Below are 25054 nucleotides of genomic sequence, written 5' to 3'. Positions count from 1 at the left end.
CCGCTTGTTTCCCTGCTCATAGAACAGTTTTGGGGACAATATTTTTCAGCGACGTGCCTTTTTAAATAGCTCCTCAGCCAAATGTGTTCATAGTTCCTGCAAGTCCTGTAAGACCGTATTCGCTAACGATCTTTTATGTTGTGCTTCTAGCACACGGACTTTAGAGAAGAGAGACAAAATCAATTCCTGCTGCTTCTTTTTTTTTTTCTAGCAGAGATGGCTAACAGTTGTCCCCTGATAAAGCACTTGTGGGCTTCTCATTGCATCATAGGGGCAATGTCTGGGGTGTCATTGCGAAGGAAGCAATCCACCAGCTCCCGTCTCAGGCCCGCGCGATCCTCAGGGTCTATAAGAAGAGATGCATTTAATCTCCATATCTTAGTGGAAGTGACCCTGGTTGGGAATTCTAGCGTAATTGTTACAGGGTGGTGATCCGAGAGAACCATATTTTCAATGGAGGCATCATAAAGATAGGATAGATCTGCTTGGGAAATAAAAAGGTAATGTTTTCCCGTATATCTGTTTCGTGGTGGAGAGTAAAAGGTAAAATCCCTACCGTGAGGGTAAAGGATTCGCCATGTGTCATGCAAGGTCAGGGAAGCTAATTGTAGTTTAATCTGGCGTAGCGCAGAGTAAGGGAAGGAGGAGGTTTTTGTGGACGTGTCTAAAGCCCCATACACACTATCAGTTTTTCTGCTGAGTTTTTCCTTCAGACTTACCAAAACCATGTAGTAGAAGGGCCTGCCTGATTGCATACAAACTGAAAATCCTAAAATTTGACCTCATATTATATGGTTTTGGTAAATCTGAAGGAAAAACTCAGCAGAAAAACTGGTAGTGTGTATGGGGCTTAAGAGTGGCTCCTAAGGGAGATGAAGGTCTCTCCCCAGAATTAAGAGTCCTGATTGGAACAAGGTAAGTTTAGTTACATGCTGATACTTTTCTAGGTGTTAATGTAGCTCTTCGAGTATATTTGAGTATGATGGTCACTAGTTGTTCGGGAGAAAGGGCGTTCAGAAGTGAGAATATTGGGGAATATTATGTATATAGAGTGTTTATGTGGTGAGTTCACACTTTTCATTGAACAGAGTTTGGATAACACAGGGTTAAACGGAAAGGTCATAAATTAACTGCACATTATCTGGACAGAATGCTTAAGGAGATAGTGATGTGTTCCTGCTTAGGAGATGTATGTTAGCTTGGGGGGCTGCAAACTCTGCAGGGCTCCAACACACACTGCCCGCTATTCCAACCCTTCACATATTTCCACATAAACTTCCCCCCTGGCATTAAACTTTTCCAGGTATTGTGCTCAGCTTACTACCCCAAACTGATGTTCCTCCCTCAGCTCACCTCTCTCCCTGCATGTCCTGTAAGCAGAATAGCTATGCTCCTCCTCTGGGTTCTCTCATCATATGGCACTGAAGATAGAGGAGGGGGGATTCAGAGGGACACACAGAGCAAGTATGCAGGAGACTGGGGGGGGGGGAGGTGAGGAGACAAAAAATCAGGAGGGGCCGGCGGGGAGGAACGCATCACAAGTGGTCTGACTAAACACAATCTCTTAGCAGCAGGGACCTGATCTACCCATCAGCTAGCTGTGATTGACCGGTAGATCGTCTTGCAGGACGTGGCTTCTAACAGGAACCGAGTTCCTGTTGTGGAAAAAGTACAGGAACTCCGTTCCCATGCGTTCCCACAGGACTTGAGCCCTGGGTGTAAGGAAGGCCTTGCTCAACCAATCAGGCTCTTCTACCAGGTACGTGATAATAACCAATGAAAGACTAAAGCCAGGTACACACTACTAGTTATTTTTTTTTTTTTTATTCAATCCAGCAGGTTGAATGAAAAAAAAAAAACCCTGACAGCTCAGGTTGGAGCTGCTGTACTAACAATCAGATGTTAGTAGAGAGATCTCCCCTGCGTGCTATTGTGTTCTGACAGGGGGGCGGCCCCTCCGGCCAGAACACTCCAGTCAGCGATGTCAGGCATTGGCTGAGAGCGCTGATCAGGAGCAGGTCGCTGTTGGTTTTCCAGCATGCCAAACGGCCGGCTTCTGTCAGACCAGCTGCCAGACACATGGGCTGAATGTCAGGCGTTTTTATTGAAATCGACTTGTGTGTACTAGGCTTAAGTGCTCTGTGCCTACTTGCTGTCGAGAGCAGTGTGCTCACGATGATACAGTTTGATGAGTTAGTTAAAGATTTTGTAGATGCTTTGTGCAGGAAAACAGACTTTTAGTAAATATTGTAGTTTGATGCATAAATGTGATGTATGACTTGCCAGTTCCAACTAACTGTGTAGTGTGTTTTCTGACAAGTGCCTTTTTCAGAACCTAACGTATATTTTTTTTAAACAAATGCAGTTTATCTATCATTTTGTTTCACTTTATTTGTCATATAATTGAATTTCTATATTGAGGGGCCACCGAACTTGAGGGGCCCCCCAAGAGGTCTTAATCTGGCACTGTATACTGTGACACTTGTTGACCTTGTGAGATCTACTTCCAGGATTATTTGTGGCATGTATTGGTGCACAAACAGCAGAGATGTCTAATTTCACTGGAATTTTCTAAGCAGTAGCAGCGCCTGTTGCTGTTTTGGTAGAAAAAAGATGTGGAGAAGAAAAGGGTAAACATTTTGCATTCAACTGAAGATTTTGGATTTTGCCTTTCTCTCCCTATCACTGTAGTGGCAGTAAGAGGGGTCGTAGAGCAGGAGGACTTCCCAGATCAGCATTTCTGAATCGAGGAATCTCTCTCCTGCGGCAATCTTGTGTGAGCACATGGCAGGTATCCAGAGAAGTGACTTGCTACCAGGTGGTGTAAAACAAAATGTATCATACATGCATTTACATGCACTTTTGTTGACTTATGTGTTGCTAAAAATGCATTAAACTAGAACAAGAATCAACTCTGAGCTATTTTCAAAATCGCGCTGCATCACAGCACACAGATGTGAACAGGCTCTATCAATAACATTGCTATGTATTGCCCAAGCATTTTTGCATGTTCCAACAAATGTTAAAATGTAAATGTATGAGCCAGGCCTTAAATGGTGCGCAGAACAAACACTAACTGTACACATCAAAGAACCAGTAAACTGGAACTAGGCTTTCTTACCATTTTGATATTTATTGAATACCGATATGAAACAGGTGTATGGAGCATATGGAACCAACACTGGAATCTTTGTTTACATGTTTCAAATATATTTAGATTTATATTTCATATACATTGTTTTTTTAAATACCGGTATATATTATTTTTAAAAATACAAGTGGACAACAAATATGATCCTGCCAGTATGTCTTCTTGTTATGCCAAGTCCACTTTAAGCAAAACTCATAGTCATTATGGTTAATAATTATATAAATAGTGATAGTGTCAAACAGCTATATTATATAATATTTGATCTTAATTTTTTTACTTATTTTTACAGGTTCTTTATTTTGCAACTCAGACTTGTACACCTGAGCCAAGCACAATGGTCATAAAAGTTGCCTAGCCATCTCTGCACTATTTTGGGCTATCTTGTATTTTGTAACAAATGTCGTACCGGGTCAGCAATGGATTTGTCAGTTTGCCTTCACGTTATGGTTCCACAGAGAACTTTCAGCACCATCTGGATAATGGAAGAAGGTCTCCTCGGTGGACCTCTAAAGACCTAGGCAGCTGCAGGCATGTGTTGGATTCACAAAGACTCTTTGGTCTCTCAGAGCTGGAGAAGAACATTGCGGTGAGACTTCTTCATAATATATATTCTTGTTCTAGTTTCTTGTCTAAGGCCCCATTGATGTCTGAGCACTTTTTTATAGTTTGAAGCTCCAAAGTTCCAAAACTCTCAACTAATAAAACGCATGTAATTAATTGGTGGCCGTTTCACATATGAGAGCTCAGGTGCCTGTAGCTCACTTAACTCCTAGTACTCCAAAAGCAACATGATATACTTTTGAGGCAGATTTTGGCATTTTGCCCCCATAGACTTCAAAGGGAAAGTCTGTAAATATTTTTAAACTGTAAGAAATGGTATCTTCCCCCTGATGCTTTCCATTGGTTAAAACAACAATGACTGAATCCTGAAAACACATGTGAAATGCTAGAAATTAGCTTCTAAAATACTCATATATAGTATAGACTAAACATGCTCAAATAAAATGCCTCCAAATTGCTGCTCAAGTGCAATTTTCAGGTGTTTTTATTGGTGTATTTTTGCTTGTGTATGAGAATATTTTAGAAGCATATTACACTTATTTTACATGTGTATTCAAGCTTCAGGCATTTTTGTTTTAGCCAATGGAAAGTATTGGGGGACAGACCAGTTCCCACAGGCTAAAAACACCTGCTCAATTCAAGCATTTACAGACTTTCCCATCAAAGTCAATGGGGCCAAAAATTACCAAATGCGCCTCAAAAGTAGCTCATGTAGCTTTTGGAGTGTCAGGCAGTGGTAGTATAGTAGTATATTTTATATTTATACAAACTGCTGAAGATAAGACATATTTAGGACAGTGATACTGTTTTCTTGTGTTATGTTTTCTGAATACTTTTAATACAGAAGAGCTAATGTATTCTCATCATGCACAACAAGAGAGCAGTTGATCTCAAATATAGTCATGATTTACTGTAAAAGCAGTAAATCATGCTTGTTATACTCACTGTGGAACCTAAGGAGGTAATCCTACGCATTGTGTAAAAATGCTGTTTGATCCTGTCTTATCTGATCCTCCCCTACTTCCACAGTCCCTAATCCATCTCCTGATAGAAAACAGGCTTGGGGGCACTCCGCATATGCTCCATTTGGTGTGTATTGCTAGAGTGTTGCCTTTTTGGGGGGGGGGGGGTGCATGTCATCGACCCAGGGCCAATCAGCAATGTCCAGACAGAGGGTCAAGGGTTCTCCAACTTCATACGGCAATCGGAGAAGAATGAAACTCCCCCTACAAGCTTTACCCAGTGCTTGGCTGGATTGATAGAAGTCACAAAACTGCTTTATACTGCTGATAAGAAAAGGTATTTAGCAGTTTATATTTACTAAAATTATTAAATTTCCATGTTCGGTGTACTGCGGGAGGCCTGATAAAGTGAATACAGGTTTTAGTAACACTTTAAAGTGTAAGTCAATCCAAAACTAATTTTGGATAGAGTAAGCAAAATTTCGAATTTTTATCAGGTTTTTACTGCTATATGTGGCTCCATTACAAATATTTCTGAACATATAGGCTAGCTATATATGTGAAAAATGTAAAATGTAAATGTAAAATATAAATTAGATTGTGCTTGTTCCAGCCCAAAAAAAGGCCAACTCGGTGGACTGACTTCTAATTTCCCATCTAGGCATCTTTAAGCCAGCCATAGATGGTTTGAATCTTGGCTGGTTGCTACTGAACCATATATGGGCAAGCTGAATGTACCCAATATGATCGATTGATCAACTTGGGTACAAGCAGCCTGCCGGATTTTACATGTGATTATCGAAAACGGCTATTATAGCCACTAGCAATAATCACTGTCTTTTCCCAGTGGAGACAGCTTCCCCAACCCTGAATGGTCGGCTTCTGTTGAAGGGGCATGACCAAAAAAAGGTCTGCTGATTGGCTGAGAGCACTGACCAGTGTGTTCTGGCAGGGGAGGCTATTAGGAAATACACTGCTTAGAAGTCAGTGGAATCACAATATTAAACAGTGGAGGCTCATAATGCAGGGCGCAGGGGTGCCACCTATAAATGTGCCCTCCCCCTTATATGTGGGGTGCCGGACGCATAGATTGCAATGGGTTTTTTTTTTTAAGCACGTGAATAGAGCCAGAGGCTTTAATAGGCTTTAAAAAAGGGTGGGCAAGGAGCGCAGAGCACTGCGCCCCAAGCCTACCAAGTTGCGTGATAATAGTGAATGAATAGTCGCTATTGTCTTCCTGATTCTCCTCCCGGCCAGTAAGACAACCGATCCTATTGGCTGCCGAGGAGGAGGGAGGAGACGAACGGCGGAAGCCGCCGTCATACAGAGGAGGAGGGGGAGACACAGGGGAAGCTGTTGGCTGGAGAAAGTGCTGCCCACCCAATAGATGGGGTAAGTGCGGGGCTGGTGACCGACCAACCGGAGGGGGGTGCAGGTGACCCGACCAACTGGGGGGGTGGCTGTGGGTGTATTGTTTTCCACCCCCCCCCCTAAAAAAAATACCACCAGCCGCCACTTACAGTATATTTATTAAATAGTAGTAATTTGCACAGTGGTTCCCTGGGGGCAATATCCCAAAAACTACAGCTAGTATACAAACTACACAGAACATGGGACTTTAAATATGCTGCCCAGGAAAATATATATAGTCAAAAACAACAGAACTAAAAGGCTAATCACAAATATAAAATGTTTTTTTTTTAATTCCTCAAAAAAAAAATTGTAATTAAACAAAAGTATAAAATACATAAATTGTATGAAAACAAACACTATAGAGGCAAACATCCTGTCAAAACTGTGTTGTATCTACATGCTTCATGGACTATCTGCTTCTTTAGGACAAGGACGTGTTATAGATGTATTCAAGATCACAACTTCTAAAATCAAATCAACACATTGATTTACTCTATAGAAATTAGTGTAATATTGTGAAAGTAAATTAATATATCCATCAAGCGTAATTCATAACAAATAAATTATTATATTATATTTTTCCCCTCACCATGATGTTTTTGATATTTGGGAATCTAATACGTTTTTTGTTATAAATTATGACACAGCGTTGAGTGATCTTTTTAGTAATGAATAACCAGCACTGTCAGGGGGCAGTGCCAAGTCCAGTAATCTTATAGATGGTGTGGGTCTTATCGCGGGCTGTACCCAGGGCTCAAGTCCTGCGAGAACACATGGGAACGGAGTTCCTGTACTTTTTCCACAACAGGAACTCAGTTCCCATTAGCAGCCGTGTCCTGCAAGACTTTGAAGTATGCGAGCTGTGTGGCATGTGCTACACAGCTCGCAATAGTAAGTACCGCACACCTGACCAATCAGGCATTGCCATTAGGGGGCCCCATGACAGCTTCCGCTTCGATCTTCCTGTCAATCACAGCTAGCTGATGGGTAGATCAGGTCCCTGCTGCTAAGAGATTGTATTTAGTCAGACCTCTCGTAATGCGCTCCTCCGCGCCGGCCCCTCTTGATTTTTTGTCTCCTCATCTTCCCCCCCCCAGTCTCCTGCATACTTGCTATGTGTGTCCTGCTGAATCCCCCCCTCCTCTATCTTCAGTGATGAGAGAACCCAGAGGAGGAGCACATCTATTCTGCTCACAGGACATGCAGGGAGAGAGGTGAGCTGAGGGAGGAACATCAGTTTGGGGGGGGGGGGGGGGTAAGCTGAGCACAATACCTGGCAAAGTTTAATGCCAGGAGGGGAAATTATGTGGAAATATATGAAGGGTTGGAATAGCAGCGAGTGTGTGTTGGAGCCCTGCATGTAGAGTTTGCAGCCCCCCAAGCAAACATACATCTCCTAAGCAGGAACACATCACTATCTCCCCAAGCATTCTGTCCAGATAATGTGCAGTTAATTTATGACCTTTCCGTTTAACCCTGTGTTATCCAAACTCTGTTCAATGAAAAGTGTAAACTCACCACATAAACACTCTATATACAAAATAAAATTTCCCAATAAAGATCAGAACATGATGTTCGCATTTGCATGGAAGCACAATTGAATGAATGCTGATTATTCCGAGAATTATCGTATTTATGTTTATTGAGGATTGTTTTTCTATGTACTAACAGTTAAACTTCATGCACACAATATGAAAATTGGATGAAAAATATCACTTTTGAAGCATTCGTGCATATGAGCGTATTATTTTTTTTTTTTGGTGGGCGAGTGGATCTTGGGTGGGAGTTCCCACACTTTTTTCCCCAGGACTTGACCCCTGGCTGTACCTACCCCAACAGAAACACTTATAATTTGGATTTAAGAATAGGGGGGACTACAGCCAAATAAAAGGGGGTTTTAATCCCCAACAGAGCTGTTGATACGGCGGGAACCAAGTGACATCTTGTCTCTTTTGGGATTGCGGTGTAACTAAAGACAAAACTTTTTCATTTTGGATAAAGTATGGAGAGTTATTTTCTTTTTTGCCATCTGTGTTCCATTGGGGGGGATTTCTGTAATTTCCTATCCCATAGCCAAAACAGGAAGTGAGGGGAAATCCCTCAAAACTAAGGGCACCCTGGTATGCCACCACAGTCATCAGAACTAATGTCCCCATTGAAAGATTTCTCCTCTATTGGTTATCTGATCTCAACCCAAAATTTGGGATTTTCTTTTTACTTTCAGTTTCGATGATAATGGTAAACAGGCCAAATAGAGAGGGTGAATCTCCCTAACGGGGCCACAGACAACAATAAAAACTGACAGGTGTTCTAGTTCCTTTCCACTCTACCCAAAACAAAAAAAAAAAGTTTTGCCTTTAAGTTACACACACAAAAAAAGGTTAAATGTTAAAAAAATATTTAATGAGAGTTATTTTTTAAGACAGCTGACCAGAAAATTGTATGTTTCTGAAGACTACTATTGCAGGATGTGGTAAATGGTCTCTTTATAGTGTTGTTAAGGTTGTTTTGATAGTTTTTTAAGCATTCAATAACTTGTCTTTGTATTATCTTGCCTGAATAATTCCCAAAAAGGCAGCTGGACACATGGAAACAGAACACTGCATGGGACAGTGGAGAGATTACACTAGAGGGCCTACGAGTCCACGACATACAGACAGAGCAAGATCTGTGAGTCCCCTGCGGGGCATCCACTCTTTGGAATGTTACAGGTACAGTGTACAATGAAACAAACATCTTCGCTGTAAATAGAGAGATTACATGTGTACAAACAGTAAAAGCATTCTTTTCATTCTTCTGTAATGTTTATTAAAGTTATTGACAATCTCTAAATGCAACCACAAGGGCCAATCCCTACAACCACAAAGTGACATAACAATGATTCCATTAATTCAATCACAAATATAGAACATTAATCTTCATTTCTTTAGAGCTGGCCATATACAATTTGATTTTAAAGTGAATGTTTATATGGAATATCTGAAAAGTCATTCATCAGAACATTCTTTTTGTCAACTAATTCAGCTTAAAAGCCCTTAAAATTTCAGCAGGCATGCTATTAAATGTAAACTCGGATGTATTAACAGGTTACATTACAATAATCTCAATTTTATTTTTTCCCAAACCAAAACTGCATTACAGTTAGAATTGTTTGTTCCAGAAAAATTGCACCCTGCTTCTTTGAATTTCCTCATTACTATGAATACCACTTTGACCCCACTAACCATTAGAAAATAAAATGATTTTTCCAAAAAATACATTTTCATATTAAATTCTGCTGGCGTATGACCAGCTTTAGACCAGCCAAATATAGATTTTTTCAGATAGTCACTATTATTTCAAGCTAGGTTCACACTGTTGTGAATTGGATGCAGGTTTCCCCGCATGCAATTCTCATAGCAGAAGAATGTGACTGGCTCTCTATGGAGCCAGTTCACACATCTCCGCAGCAGCTCCGGTGCGAATTACACATGAGTCCTGTGCATCTTTTGGTCTGTTTCAGGTCCCAATTCAGCAAAAAATTGGGGCTTAAATCAGACCTGAAATTATGAATGGGGATGCACCGGACCCCTGCTTTGAGCCAGAGCATGCTGCAGTGTGAACCCAGCCTTAAAGAAATAAGGTGCTCAGTGCATAAATATGCATGCTTGGCCTCTGGCGTCATCCATTCTGTCTTCCTATTAAAGATAAAATTCCTTTGGTTTGCCTCCTCTAGGACTACCCTTGTGAAATCAGGACTGTGAGCCACATATTAGAAGAGGTACAATACTCAAGATCAGTCCCCCAAAATATATTGGTTCGTTTAAATCTCAGGTTGTCTCTCTCTTTCCTTAAGACTCCTAACCATTGGCCTATATAGGCCCAATAAAATTACCCATATTTTAGAATTGGGAATTCCCTCTAATGTTCAGGTTGAATTACAGGTTACAATTACGGTGGAGTCCTTCAACTCAGACTCCTGACCTAATATATCTATGGTATGAAAACGAGAATGTTCTCTCTCTAATCTAAGTGGAAGCCTCTGAAGTGTTAGTTTGTATTGCCTAACCCTGATTTTTGTACGTTGACATGTGTGTTATTTTGTCACTCTGTACAAACCGCATTCCTTAAATAAAGCTTTAAAAAAAATACAAAATATGCATGCTTGGCTAAAATGATTGTGCATGTTTGTGTCCAAATAACGCTACAGTATGGCTGCAATCCAACATGTTTGGATTGGTATGTTTATTCCAAAATGTAGATGACTTGTTTGTCCAATCATAAGTTGCTGATTTGTGTTCATGGTCCATTCATATATTTGGTCACTACCACTATTCTTTTCCATAAAATGCAAATCAGACCAGTCATCAAAAAAATATTCTACAAAATAACTAAAACATTTTTTGATAATTTTATTCAATAAATTTAAAAACGTGTATAAACCATATTAAAACCACATGGCCAGTTCCGTTATTTAAACTACAATAATGAGGATGTAAATATTCAATATATTAAAAGCCATACAAATAGCCATTTATTGTAGTAACATAACTGATATGAATATATCATATATATGATATAACTGATGCATATATCACTCCAAATAGTTTTCTCAGCATAAAACAATATTAGCATGACAGGTTCACAATGTCCTTGCCATTAATGCAAAAGTAAATATGATGAATTAAATCTAAAATAAATCATCCCACTTATTCTGTCTGATAAGGTTAGATAATTTCTCTTGGATTGGTAGGACATCTTGGAGCAGGTAACAAATCACACTGTGCTTGCAAGACGGGTGCAGCTAGAGAGAAATATAAACCTCATAATATCAGTTATTATATATGAATTATCTACTTCTTGGGTAATGTAGTTTAAATAGTGGGGCTGGCCATGTCCAAGGTGGTTTTGTTATGCTTTATACTAATTTTAAGATTTATCAAAGACAGTTCTCTAAAAAACTTTTTTTTTAGAGTTTGTAGAATACATTTTTGGGTCTGTGGGACAAATGAAGCTTCTATTTTTCTTTATCTCTAGTTAACATTGTACTAGTTGAATTTGTCCCCAAGACCAATTAATTATTAATAAATATATAAATAGTTTTTGGTATTTCATTATACTGACATTAAATCTTATTAATTCCAGTGCAGCGCTCTGTGATTTATACCATAACCATATTATATATCACATTAAACCACCACAATTGTGTTAACACCCCTTCACATGAATGATACTTTATAAAAAATATTGTCAAAACAATCACTATGTGACATGAGTCCCATCAATACAATTATTTGTAATAAACTTAATCCTTAAACCAGTGTTTCTCAACTCAAGTCCTCAAGGCGCCCCAATAGGTCATGTTTTCAGGATTTCCCTCAGATGAAACAGCTGTGGTAATAACTAAGGTAGTGAAACTGATCACATCACCTGTGCAAAATAATGGACAGCCTGAAAACGTGACCTGTTGGGGCGCCTTGAGGACTGGAGTTGAGAAACGCTACCTTAACTTCCCTATTCTTTAATCCGCTTCCTGTGAATCACTCCAGCATCAATATTGCTGTTACAGGCTTGTGCTGCAACTACACTTCCAGGCTCCGTTCTCTGTCTGATGTTGCATTCTGACGTCACCACATTCTGCCCTACACTTTACCTCGTAAAGGTTTAATAACGGAACAATTCACTGGGATAAACAATATTAGTGTGGGAAATGCATAATGGCGCTTGCTAGTTTACGTAATTTAAAATACACATAGAGCACATAATGTATTAGCAGCACAGGAGAAGTAATATTTTATATTATATTGACATAATACCTCATTACCATTAATGGTCAATCAGCACTGTTCTTTTCTAGTCATGTGTTTTGTATTGTGACAAAGTAGACAATTATGTTCTAATATGAATATTATCTGCACATCTTGGTTTCTTAAAAGGTTGCTTTACTAGAAAATGTTTTTCCTTTGACTGTTTTTTTGTAGTTATATATTTACTAGTAGCTTTCAGATGGCCTTTATAGTTTGTGTGTGGCTTCACATTTGTCAGTAAGCCTTTATCTAATAATTTTTATAAAATGGTGCTTTATATAGTTCATGGTTATTCTATCTGTCTCTAATTGCAGCAAGCTGCCAATTAATACATCTCCCATTTCGAGGAGAAATTCTCTGTCTCGCCTGTCCACATCGTCTCCAGAGGAGTCTGCCCTGGAGTTGTCCCTGTCCCGTAGAGGATGGAGTGGTTCAGAAATGGACCTCAGGGCATCTCTCTCAGAAAGTGCCCAGAAACGCACAGATCTTGTACAGCGCTTGAGGGAGACTCAAGGGAAACTGGAGGAGCAATCAGAGGAAATCAGAAAGCGGGATAAAGAGCTGGAATTGAGCCGGGCCAAAACAGAGCTACTTGCCCTGAAGCAGAAAGTAAGAAAAGTGGTATCTACAAGATATTAGTCATAAAAAAGCACAAACACAGGCCACATTTTGTGCAGTTTAAATCATTTTAGGCTAATCTTTCAAAAAAATTACAAATGTTGGATATTCAGATAATTGTTGCCAACAGCTTTCATTCAGATATTAATAAGGAAAATGGTATATCCACTAGCAAACCTTATTGTATATGTGGTTATCATAGGATCACCATCATCCCTCACAGTACAGCAATTCAAATATCTCATGAATGAAACATTAGGTGGAGTGCAAAGGTTTATTGTGTTTTTTTTTCTATATATTTTCCTTATGTAGTAGATTTTTATTTTCTGGTCAGCTAAGTTAGTCAACTTAATGATTCAGTGCCATGTGGACAAGTGCGAAACTGGGCAGAAATGTCTTGTAAGCCCGGTATGCAACATAATTTTTATCTGGAGGTGCCTAAAGCTGGCCACACAGGTTATCAGCCATGAATAACCCTAAAGAATATTGTAGCTCTCTAATGCAGTAAGAAAGACCCACCTGAGAGGATTTTTTTTTTTACATAGACCTTTGAATAGCCACTTGCATACCGCAATACACATATATATGTTGTGGTTTGCAAGTGGTTTACCGGGATTATGGCTGAAGATATCAGGCATAACCCCGGCATTTTTTTTTTCAGTCGGCAGCTGGCTTTTTCATGAAAGCCTTCTGAGTGGCTCATTTGCCGTTGGATCCCTTTCTGAAACAGCGGGTCTTTCTCTGGTTTACCATTTTCTTCGGCGTGCCTGAGAAACGATCTGACAGTGCGGCCAGCTGGTCACAGAGGTTACCAGAGACCCGTTTTTCTCTGATTGCCTCTATATAGCCTTGGAGGACCAGAGCGGCGCCATGTCATCACAACATCACTTCCGGAAAAAATAATTTTTCTCTTTTTTTTAAAGCAAAACATCCCAAAGATTTTTTGGGGATCTTTGTTTTAAATGTAAAGAAGAGATTTGGGGTCCTTTTGTCCTTAGATCTCTCCATAAAGAGGACCTGTCATCCTTATCAATTACAAGGGATGTTTATATTCCTTCTAATAGGACTAAAAGTGATAGAAAAAATGTAAGGGACAGTGTCAAAATAAAATAAATAAGAAAAAACTAAAAATGAAAGCGCTCCCCATCCCTCTGTGCTCATGCACAGAAATGACTGCATACGTAAATTGCGCACGCATATGTAAACAGTGTTTGCACCACATGTCTGAATTATTGCACAATCAGAAAATCTATCAGAATATCGGAAAAAATACCACTTTCGAATCGATCGCACGATAATCTGATCGTTAGTACACAGCTGTCTTCCGAAATTTTCCAAAGGGACAAAGACAAAATTTTTCTCGTACGATTTTCATTTAATCAGTGCAATTTTCATCTGAAAATACAATACAAATACACTACAACACATTACGTCACTTCCAGATTTTTATTCTGTCGTACAAGAATTTTCATACTTTAGTAAGCTATTCATTTACGATATGGAGATTAGCATCCAAAAATAAAAATAACGATCAGTTGTCCGATAATCTCATTGTGTGTACTAGGCATTAGAGCGAGAGCAATAATTCTAGCACTAGACCTCCTCTGTTACTCTCAACAGGTAAGCTGTGACTTTTTTTTTAAATTGCATTTGAAAAACTCTCTAGGGTCTCTGCTAAAAAAAATATTAAATGTTTGGGGGGTCATAAGTAGTTTTCTAGCAAAAAATACTGATTTAAACTTTTGAACAAGAAGTGCCAGAAAAGTCTTCGTCTTCAAGTGGATAGTATAGTTGTGAAGCTAAAGAACATTATTCAGAGAATGTACAATTAGTTTGTAACCTGCATAACCAGTTTAAGCTGAGAGGTCAGTTCTAGCATTTTCTTTTTGTGCAATTTGTCATAGCAATGGTAATTTTTAGTTCTCATTGACATTTCCTATGCTGAAAATAACAGTCATTGTGGTGCATAACAATCATTATAGCTTAGTGAATTGAGTTAATATTTTGCAAAGTACCTCCTGGCGTAGCTTTTCTTTTATGAAGTACCCCTTACCATATGTTTTATTACCTTATGCTTGTATTAAAATGTTTTTGCTTAGAATACATTAAATGCACATTTTTTTTAAGGATATTGTTGTTGAAACAACTTTTTAACAGCTTTAAACTTAAATTCTTCATACTTTTCTTTGTAGTGTAGATCTTACATAGTTGGTAAGGTTGAAAAAAGACACAAGTCCATCAAGTCCAACCTGTATGTGTGCGCTCTGAGGTCAATATTACATTCTATATGCCAGTATGCTGTGGTCATTTAGGTGCCTATCTAATAGTTTTTGGAAATTATCTATGCCCTGCTGAAACCAAAGCTTATGGAAGAGAATTCCACATTCTTACTGGTCTTACTGTAAAGAACCCTCCACTGTTTCCGGTTAAATCACTTTTCCTTTAATTCTAGTGAATGGCCACGAGTCTTTTTAAATGCCCTTGGCGGCAAAGTTTTATCCCTATTGTGGGGTTACCAGTACGGTACATGTACATTGAAATAATATCCCCCCTCTGTAGCGTCTCTTCACCAGGGAGAATAAGTTCAATGCTTGTAATCTTTCCTCATAACTAAGATTCTCCAGTCCTTTATTAGCTTTGTTGTCCTTCTTTGTACTAGCTCCATTTCCATCACATCTTTCCTGAGGACTGGTGCCCAGAACTGGATGGCATGCTCCAGGTGCGGCTGGACTAAAGTCTTTTAGGCTGGATTCACACCTATGCATTTTTAGTGCTTTTTGCATTTTGCAGATTTACACTCCATTCACCATGATTTCCTATGGGATATGTTCTGTAGTGCAAATCTGCAAAATGCAAAAAGCACAAAAAATGCATAAGTGTGAATCCAGCCTTAGAGTGGGAGAATTATTATTTTATCTCTGCCTTTAATTCCCTTTTTAATGCATGCCAATATTCTATTGGCTTTGCTTGCAGCAGCTTGGCATTACATGCCGTTGCCGAGCCTGTCATCTACTAGGATCCCCAGGTCCTTTTCCATCCTAGATTCCCCCAGAGGTTCTGAATTTGATTGTTTTTAAAAGACAGTTGAGTGGAATGGTTGATAAAGCACGTTTTCATGTACATTATGGTGATTTTCACACCTATATTTTTTTTTTTGTTTACAAAAGCTTTATTTGTCAGTTAGAAAATACAAATAAAATGCATACGAAAATATTTCTCAGTAAATATTCACACCTATATTTTATTGACTAGCAACTTGAAGCCTCAGTTTCTCAGTTAGAAAAAGAGAAAGGTTGGCTGGAAGTATCTCGCTTTGAAGATAAGAAACAACGAGGCGAATTGCAAGACAGGTGAGTTTTTCAATACAACTATATGTTTATCACCTTTTTGTATATTATACTAAGTTATACATTTTATAGATCATGACATAATATTAAACAGACATGAATAGGATAATTGTATTTAGCCATATTTTTTAAACTGGCCTGATCTTTTAAAAATTCATGCCACATGTTATATATAGCAAGCACATTATTGCTGTATGTCAGAATACAGTGCACAATACAGAATCTGGAGATTCTTGGACACTGAACTGCATTAAAATGTTTTAATGTTTTGAATTTGTGAACATGTTTATTTAGGTTAATTCAGTAAAATTTCTTAATGTAGCATTTACACATTTTAGGTATCTGTGCTAAATTTGACATTGTTTTTTGACAAATGTTTTTTATCGCCAGGATTATTAATTTGGAGATGGAAGTAATGTTGGCAAAATCTAGCTTAGAAAATTTCAACTACACCAATGAGCTCATGAATCAGAAAACCTCAACGGTAAGATTTTATTTAAAAATTCAGATACCAATTTCATTATCATTTCTTTGCATAGACACAGTATAGTAATGTCTCCTGAACTTGTCCACAGTAATGGGCTGAACTAACTTTTTGGATTACTTTAAGCTATTGTGCATGTATCCAGGGCTGGTGCAAGGATTTTTGACACCCTAGGCGAAACCTTATTTTGCCGCCCCCATTGGCTCCACCCCTGACTCCACCCCCTTTGCCCTGCCCATATGAAAGGAGGTGGCGCTATACAGTAAGCATCGGCTCTGCTTTCTCTATCACTGGCTCCAGTGCTGCACTTCACCTCTAATTACACTACCGGTTGGACGGAGCAGCTGCTTGAGACTGAGTTAGTTACATGCTGCCGCTTGCAGAGCATGCAGACGTGGAGGGAAACCAGTGGCCAGGCGCCCCTAGGCAGCAGGGCGCCCTAGGCGGTTGCCTAGTTTGCCTAGTGGTAGCACCGGCCCTGCATGTATTCAGAAGGTAGGAGCAGTAAAGTGGGCACCAAATCCACAATTTTATTTGCCTACATGTTTATTAAAACTATGTGTATGAAAGAGACGGAAGGGGCTGACAACACATTTGGGCAAGTGTGTTTGTATAACCCGTTCAACCACCAATCAACCAATCATCTCTCATGGAAGGACACGGAGAAAGGGCATCAGGGGCCAGTGACACACAGGGCCTTTAACCCTCATTCACATTGACTGTGTGTTTAAAATCGTGCGTCTTCATCTGAAATTGCAGAATTTCAAAGCCGCATATCTGTGTGATTTCAGGTGGGACATCTGTGTGGCTTCATGCATAGATGTCTATGCAGGTCGCACCCAAAATCGACTAAAGTAATGCAGGAACTACTTTTTCAAATCGATGCGGCACTGAAAAGTCGGCAATGCAGCACTGAACAGTGTGATTGCCGGCATTAGGATGTGACTTGTCAAATCCTTTGACAAGTTGCATGACCTGTAAAATCGCATGACAAGTTGCTGCAATGTGAATTGGGGTTGTGATTTAAAAAAAGGGGATGCTGCCACAACCCAAAATATATTATCTTACACCAGCATAAAATCAGTGAATCACAGCTAGCTAGCTTTGGAACGGGATCTGGTGGGTGTGAAACCTTGAGAGAACTATTCCTGTAAATGAATGGAAGAAACTCTGGCATGACACACAGGGATTGATTTACTAAAACTGGAAAGTGCAAAATCTGAGCAGCTGTGCATGGTAGCCAATCAGTTTCTAACGTCATCAGGAAGCTGATTGATTTCTATGCAGGCCTGCACTAGGTCTCTAGTTTTAGTAAATCAACCCCACAGTGCAAACATTGCTCAGGTATGCAAGTGTAGGGCTGCCACAGTGAAATGCCCAATTTTCAGTTAATTGAGAAAACACTCTTTTGCTGCTAAAAAGGCAACCCAGAATAACAATTATCTGGCATAAATCTGCAAGCAGCAGCTTGAATAAATAAATTCAGTACAAGAGATCAGCAATATGGAGAGAAACATCCTACTTTCTTAGGCTATTAAAGAAAATCTAGTCAGTTTTTTAAATGAAAAGACAGCAGCTACAAATACTGTAGCTGCTGACTTTTAATAAATAGACACTTACCAGCCCAGGGATCCAGCGATGCCTTGACCCAGGCCAGTTTTTCTCTGGTCTTTGGGTTCCCGACACCGCCATCTTGATTGTGGCTGGGACTCCTGACTATTTCACTGGCTCCCCACTTTGCAGTGCATGCACCAGAAGCACTGCACAGAAGTCCTGCAGTCTCCTGGGAAATGTGGCAGGTCCCAGGAGGTAGTGGGGGGGGGGGGGGGGCTAAGCGATAAAAACAGAAGTGAGAGCTGAAAAAGGCACCCGCTCAAAAAAAGAAAAACAACTTCAGAGGAGAGGGAACTAACTAGCTAAACTAGGCTGTACAATGCCATGTCCCTCAATGGAGAGTAAAATATATATATTTTTCCTGCATAAAATTAATTCTTAACATATTAATACAAAGACATTTGTTTTGAATTGTGCACATTACTAGTTTATTCTAAACAACAGCATTATTCAGCACCTCACAGTTTTCAGTACCTTGAAGGATATCATCAGATGACCTATGCTGCTCATGATTTTAATATTATTTGTATTGAGATGTATTCACAATGTAATACACAGATCAGGTCATGAGATTTAGTCTGTGTACAATTAAGGAATAAATTGAAGCCTAATCTGTGTAGGGAAATGAAGAGGTAAATCGGGAATTGAAGACAGCAAGGGAAAATTTAATCTACTTTCGAAATCGAGTCAAAATCCTTGAGGCAGAGAAGAATCTAGCTGTGGAAGAGCTCAGAAAACTCAGAGAGGTAAACAGATATGCTAATGCATGTTACTTTTGACTTACTTAAGTTTCCTATTTAAAGTTTAGGTAGACCCCAGATTTTCAAACCACTGTGTATTGAAGACACAAACACACATTAACTGCAGAAGGGTGCATATTGAGTTTTCTAGTTTATATTGGCATAGAGAAGTAAACATATCCTTCACAGATTAGAATCTTTTAATTGAAATGGTAACTGAAAGATTGCTGCAATTCATTTATTAATTCATTCATTAATGCACCCTTTTGATAGTCCCTTTACTGGATGTTGTTGGGAAGGAACGAGAGTGCTCGGATTTAGGATTACTTCCTATACTTATTGTGAAAGAGGAATACAGGAAAGAAAATGGAGTCCATTCTAATATAGTAATTGAGTATTCAAAATAATAATATAGAAGGTTAAATAGTTTAGAAGTGATAAATGGTCGTGTTGTATTTAAAATAAAATGCTTGCCTTGAAATAAGGAATCGAAATAAAGAATAATTATAAATGTTGGACTTTTTAAATGGCTGCCAGGCCTGAAAGGGTTCTGTTTTCATGGAGATGGGGGGCGGGCTTAGTGTTTGGCTTACCATTGCCCTTTAGTCTGGAACTGTGCACCTCCCTTCCCTGGGGAACAAACACTGTGTTTAGTGCTCTCAGAGACCAGAGGACTGGCTGCCTGACCATAGATGCCAAGTGCAAAGCTATCAAATCACCCAGGAAATGCACTAACTTTTGAGGGTCCACACCCAGGTTTTAAAACGTTATAGCAAAGCTTTCAAGTCTCTGGGGGGGGGGGGTGATCTGCATTAACAGCCTGCACTGGGTAGGAGGTGATGTCACCAGATAGAGGAGGAAGTGGGTGGGGCCAAATACTAAGCAGATACTAGAAACTTCAGACTCCATCTTTGTTTCTTCCCCTCCCTGCATGTCCCTGCAGAGGAGAGGGGTGGGTTGCTGGGACAGAAGGAACAATGGTGGACTTTGCTGTGGGCTGAGTTGTGTAGTGTATGGGGTATTGGGTTTCAGTGTCAGGAGGTTTAAAGACGGGGTGAAAGGGGTTCTGGGTGGCAAGAAGGTGTGGAGTGCTAGGATACTTGGTTCTCTATAGACTTGAATTCAAGAGCTATCTACCTGTAAGCCTGCAGAAAGGCTTCTGTGACTAAGCACCATTCGATATGGTGAAGGCGCCTGGATGCATTGTCTGCTGACAGAAAGTACTAGCCAAGGAGTTTAGTTAGCATGTGGAGGAGGATTTCTTTGAATTAGGTTATCTAAAAGTAACCCCCACTTTATACCTATGCATTGTGGTAATGGATGTTTTACATCCCATCACCTCAAGTCATGGCCACATATGGTAATCCATGGGGTGTGCTGTTTATTTAGACTGGCAACAGAATACACAAGGAAAATAAGTGACAATAAACCTGCACTGCAGAGAACATGCCATATGTTTGTTGTTAAAAAAAGGTGCAGGTCTGTTTTTTCTTACATTGGCCCTGAATTGGCAGCCAGTTTTTGATGAACTGGCTGCCTTAGTGCAACAAATGTTGATGTGCAAAATACCACACACTAATCTGTATGCAATAACACACCGCAGCGTAATGACATAGTGTGAAGGGGACCTTAATATTTTGATCAGCTTTGTGGTGTGTATAACCTGAAAATAGGTTATTAGTCACATGGGTCTTCCAGTGTTGGTAGCTGATTGTTGTTGGTATTAGTGGAGATTAGCATCACTGTAAGTAAAGCTGGGTCTGCTCTGAAGGTAGTGTAGTATTAAGATTGTGACACTACCATGCGCCAGGTATCGGCCCCATTTTTGCTTATCCCAAAGAAACTATCACACATGCAGCTATCATGGACATTTAAATGTTGACCAGTTCCTTGCAAAACAGCCAAACCTGAAAGCACATCCAGAGCAGTCCAAACAGCAGGTGCGTTTAAATTGCAATGAGACATAGCCTTCTAATTTCTTGCCCCATAAACTCATAACACCTTCCTACCCCCAGTCTTGACATTGGATCCCCATCTCCGCCCCCATACCCCCTTTCATACTTCACTACTTTTTGCGCATGCCCCCACTTCTGATGGTGGAGAGCTCTTGCTGTAGACTCACCACTGCAACTTTGGTCTTTGGTTAGAAATTGGAAAAGTGTCAATTAGAACTTGTACTTCAAGTGCTCTGCAAGTGTACAACTTGCCAGTGAAAATGTACAGAAAGTTAACAGACTTATTCCCCGTACACACGATTGGACTTTCCAACAACAAAACCGTGGATTTTTTTTTCGAAGGATGTTGGCTCCAACTTGTCTTGCATACACATGGTCACAGAAATGTTGGCCAACAATTACAAACGTGGGAACGTGGTGGTGTACAAGACGTATGATGAGCCATGAAAAAGGAAGTTCAATAGCCAGTGCAGCTGCTTCTGCTTTATTCCGAGCATGCGTGAACTTTTGTGCATCGGACTTGTGTACACATGATCGGACATTCCGACAACAAAGTTTTATTGGTGGAAAATTTGAGAACCTGCTAGCCAACATTTGTAAGCGGAAAGTCTGCCAACAAATGTTCGAAGAAGCATACACACGGTCGGACTTTCAGCCAACATTTGTTGTCAGAAAATTCAATCGCGTGTACGGGGCATTCCGATTCAACACTGCCACAAATTTGTGGCAAGTTATCCTTGCTATCTGGGAACACCTTGTGCTAGACAACAATGACCAAGAAAATATGAAACAAGCTGGTGATCTTTAAGTGACTGCATGACATTCAGAAACATCAACCTGTATTGTCAAAGGTTTAATAGTTCAATCTCACTATTGCTGTTTAAAGGGGAGACATTTGGCTCTCAGCCACACAAATGAAGCAAACCAGAGGGTGACTGACACTCTTAGGACACATCAGAACCTACAGGAAGAGCTTTCTGACCTTCAACTGAACTTCAACAACATCAATCTGGTATGAATACTGGATGAAAAATATTAAATGTTTTCATGTGGCCCCAACCTGTGTTTTCCAGTGTGATGAAGCTCTTATTTTCAACAGGAGAAAGAACTTCTGTCGTCAAAAGTACTGAGGTTAGAAGAAAAGGTTTCAGATCTGACCTTAAGGCTGAAAATCGCTCAGTCTGACAAAGAGAGATATATGCAGGTACGCATGGTAGCAGTTTTGAAATAGAAGCGTTGCCTTTTTTTCCTTCATACTTACTGGTTTTATAAACTACCATGCGTACAGGAGAAACTTGAGCTCCACCGACGCACACAGGAGCTGTCTCTAGAACTAGAGAGGTCTCAGAGAGGACGTGAAGGGTTTAATGACCAGGTCAGTGATCTCCATATTGAACTAGTTGGTGCAAAGTCCCAGGCCAACCGACAAGATCAAGAAAAGGTGCAAATGAAGGAGGAACTGGTAATGCTGAAACAAGTAAGACCTTTTCAACACTTTCCTATATACATTTAGTACTCTTTCCTCATTACCAGAGGCTAAAAAAATAAAAAAAAGTATATTTAACATACCATTAGTATTGATCAATAAATATATTGTTGTCCTCTGTTATGCCAAGGTCAATGAGAAACTGACAGAAGAGTTGGGGCAAACACAACAAATGCTGCAGAATACTTTGGAGCAATTGCACCAGATCCAGGCAGAGCACAAGATTGGCAGCAATCTCTCTGCTGCACTGGAAGCTGAACGCAAACAACTCCTAGAAGAGAAGCAGCTTCTAATGGCTGCTGTGGAAAATGATGAAGAAAGCCAAAGCATCCAGGACCTCAGGTAAACCGTTGTGCCCCATTAGCTTGCACCCTCGGGCATTCTTTTTTTTTTTTGGATATGTTTTTCTTTTTACTGTGATATCTATGGAAACATTTAGCTGCTCACAGTTCATTGTTAGACTCATTTCACACTGCTGTAATGGCAAAGTTGTACGACCAAGAAAAAGCTTTCTCTGAAAATATATCTATATTGCAGCTTACCAATTTTTAGATGTGATGGCTGCATTCGTTTTCTTTTTTTGGTTTTCTTTTTTCTCTTTTCATCTGATGATCCAGCCAGTAAAAGTTGTTTTTCAAAAGCAGATGCTCTCCAGCAGAATGTATTAGTTATAGGGATGAAAAAAAACATTTAACACTAGCAAGGGTGCTTACAATGGTCAGCTTTGTTATTTATGTAAAGCCTTTATCAAAAAAAAAAAAAAAAAAACAGCTTGTTGTAAATGCTTATAAAGTATTAGCTGGAGTTTGGCTTGAATTTTTTAGTATAGCTCAATCTGCTAGTACATCTAACACTGCCCTCCCTTAGACTAACATAGCTCTAATATAGGAGGTGTATTACTGGCCAGTTAACCAGGTGAAAACAGAGGGAAAACACCTAAAAAAGAAAACAAATGCAGCCACCACACCTAATGATTGGTTAGCTGCAATATATAAAATTTTTGGGTTTGAGTTTAATACCATTTAAAACATTGTTACATAGTCAGGTTGAAAAAAGACACAAGTCCATCTAGTTCAACCATAAAAAATAAAATAAAAAACATTATACAATCCCATATACCCAATCCTATACCCACAGTTGATCCAAAGGAAGGCGACCCCCCCCAGAAAAGCAGGATCCAATTTGCTACAGCAGGGGAAAAAATTCCTTCCTGATCCCAGATTCGGATTTTCCCTGGATCAACTTTACCTATAAATGTATGGTTACATAACATATTTGTTGCTACACAGTATTAGTTACCTTATTTCTACACAGGTAAATCCTAGTTATTATTTGTATCCTTATTTGAGACCTGCAACAACCTCCATATTTTTTATCACTATATCATGAAAACAGTAACACTCAAATACACATTAATTTCTCTGCAGCCTCAGCTGCACAGGACAGTGAATGAATGGGAATTGCTCTGTGGAGGATTCGTCACTGCACAGAGTGATTAGGCACATCTAGCACACCCCCTGTGCAAGCCTATGATTGTATTTGTGTTTCATGGCAAGTTAGAAACTCTGCTAATGTCTTTTAGAAACATTTATGACATTTTTGTTTTATTACACTGATATCAGTCATGACCAAGGATTTTAAAACACAGATCTTGCAACATAGCCTGTTTTAAACAACTAATTTTAGAGCTTCCCAAGAACACCTACAGGAAGAAAGAGACAAACTGCACACTCGTTGCCGTGAACTGGAGGCATCTCTGGAACAAGCACATGAACAATTAGGGTCCCAAATCCAGGAGCAACAGCAGGTCACCCTATATTGGAAGGAAAGATGGCAACAGACATCAGTAAATTTGAAGAATGTAGAGGAGCTGCTGGAGCAAGAAAAAGCTCAGTGTCAGAAAACTGCAGAAAAGGTGTGGAAATGTTCTGGGAAAGTATGTTATGATATAATCTTACTAAAATTGTTTTACCATTAGGTTTTTTATTATTAAAGAGAAAGTAAACCCTCATGGGTGTCGCCGCCTCCATCGGCGAGATTGATATCTCGCGAGTCCCATCGCCTGGTATGGATTTAAAGGGGAACCACGATGCTGAAAAAACGGCGTGGCCCCCCCCCCAAAGTCCATACCAGACCCTTTTTTGAGCACGCAGCCTGGTCGGTCAGGAAAGGGTGTGGGGATGAAGTAACTGATCAATTCAATCTAGTACTACTATTATCAGTTATGTATTCCTTTGCTAGTCCCTATAGTTTAGCTAATCAATCTATTACGCCAAGCACATGTTATTGTTAATACCACAATGCTACCACCCTTGGCTATGAAATCAATACACGGTCTAAGGTCAATTAAATCTCATTTATTTCCCAAGGAAATAAGAAAACGTGCATCAAGTATCAGTATAAGTTACAATAATACATAGCATACAATAACAGTGCAATATAAGCCTTATACTTATCGATCCTCATGACTGGGTCTCCTGATGGAATAAAGAGGGACAGAGGGAGACCTCATGGTTGCAAACCTTTTTGTTAAACATACCTCAGCCATACCACACCCCATAGCCCATCCTACTCTTTCCCGTAGACCAATCAGCGTCTCTGGGGCGTCTCCTCCCCCAGGCTAACAGTCCTGCCATACTTGGCCTCTGGGGGGCAGTGTTTGCCCATGAATTGCAACTGCTCCGACTGGATTGCAATCTTGTGGCTTGATCTCGGACGCCCCACCAGCTGTCCTTTGTTCTTGCAGACAAGCCAGCGCCATACTATCTTTGAAGTCAGTACATTCCAGGTGGGCTGAATAGAACTCATTCTGCTATTCAAATTGTGTCACATTCCTTGCTTTTAAACATGTGAAACTGCCTGGAGTTCGGCTGTACAAACAGCTGTGTAGATGTATAATAATAATTCCTGTCTGATTCCAACATATGCCGCTTTGCG

The 25054-nt window shown here is 39.8% G+C and overlaps 1 protein-coding gene across 4 annotated transcripts in view; it reads left to right on the top strand.

The window, feature by feature from the left end:
- LOC143963465 (uncharacterized) overlaps positions 1-25054 on the top strand; it is a 106122-nt gene that overhangs the window by 12235 nt on the left and 68833 nt on the right. For 3 of the 4 annotated variants that reach the window (XM_077473096.1, XM_077473097.1, XM_077473095.1), the window contains exons 2-12: positions 3441-3737; positions 8662-8798; positions 12188-12482; positions 15744-15841; positions 16229-16322; positions 18557-18682; positions 21518-21643; positions 21731-21835; positions 21920-22108; positions 22248-22459; positions 23804-24032. In XM_077473096.1, the coding sequence (XP_077329222.1) occupies positions 3549-3737; positions 8662-8798; positions 12188-12482; positions 15744-15841; positions 16229-16322; positions 18557-18682; positions 21518-21643; positions 21731-21835; positions 21920-22108; positions 22248-22459; positions 23804-24032 (1800 nt within the window). In that variant the 5' untranslated portion in view covers positions 3441-3548. Of the gene's footprint in view, positions 1-3440; positions 3738-8661; positions 8799-12187; positions 12483-15743; positions 15842-16228; positions 16323-18556; positions 18683-21517; positions 21644-21730; positions 21836-21919; positions 22109-22247; positions 22460-23803; positions 24033-25054 lie in introns of those variants that run through there. The other variant, XM_077473098.1, reaches the window with a different exon arrangement.

This window comes from Lithobates pipiens, unplaced genomic scaffold, assembly GCF_037356315.1.
Source record: "Lithobates pipiens isolate NorthernLeopardFrog02 unplaced genomic scaffold, aLitPip1_a1.2 Scaffold_8, whole genome shotgun sequence".
NCBI lineage: Eukaryota > Metazoa > Chordata > Amphibia > Anura > Ranidae > Lithobates > Lithobates pipiens.
The sequence above is the reverse complement of the archived record's forward strand: the minus strand, read 5'-3'. Positions and strand labels throughout refer to the sequence as shown.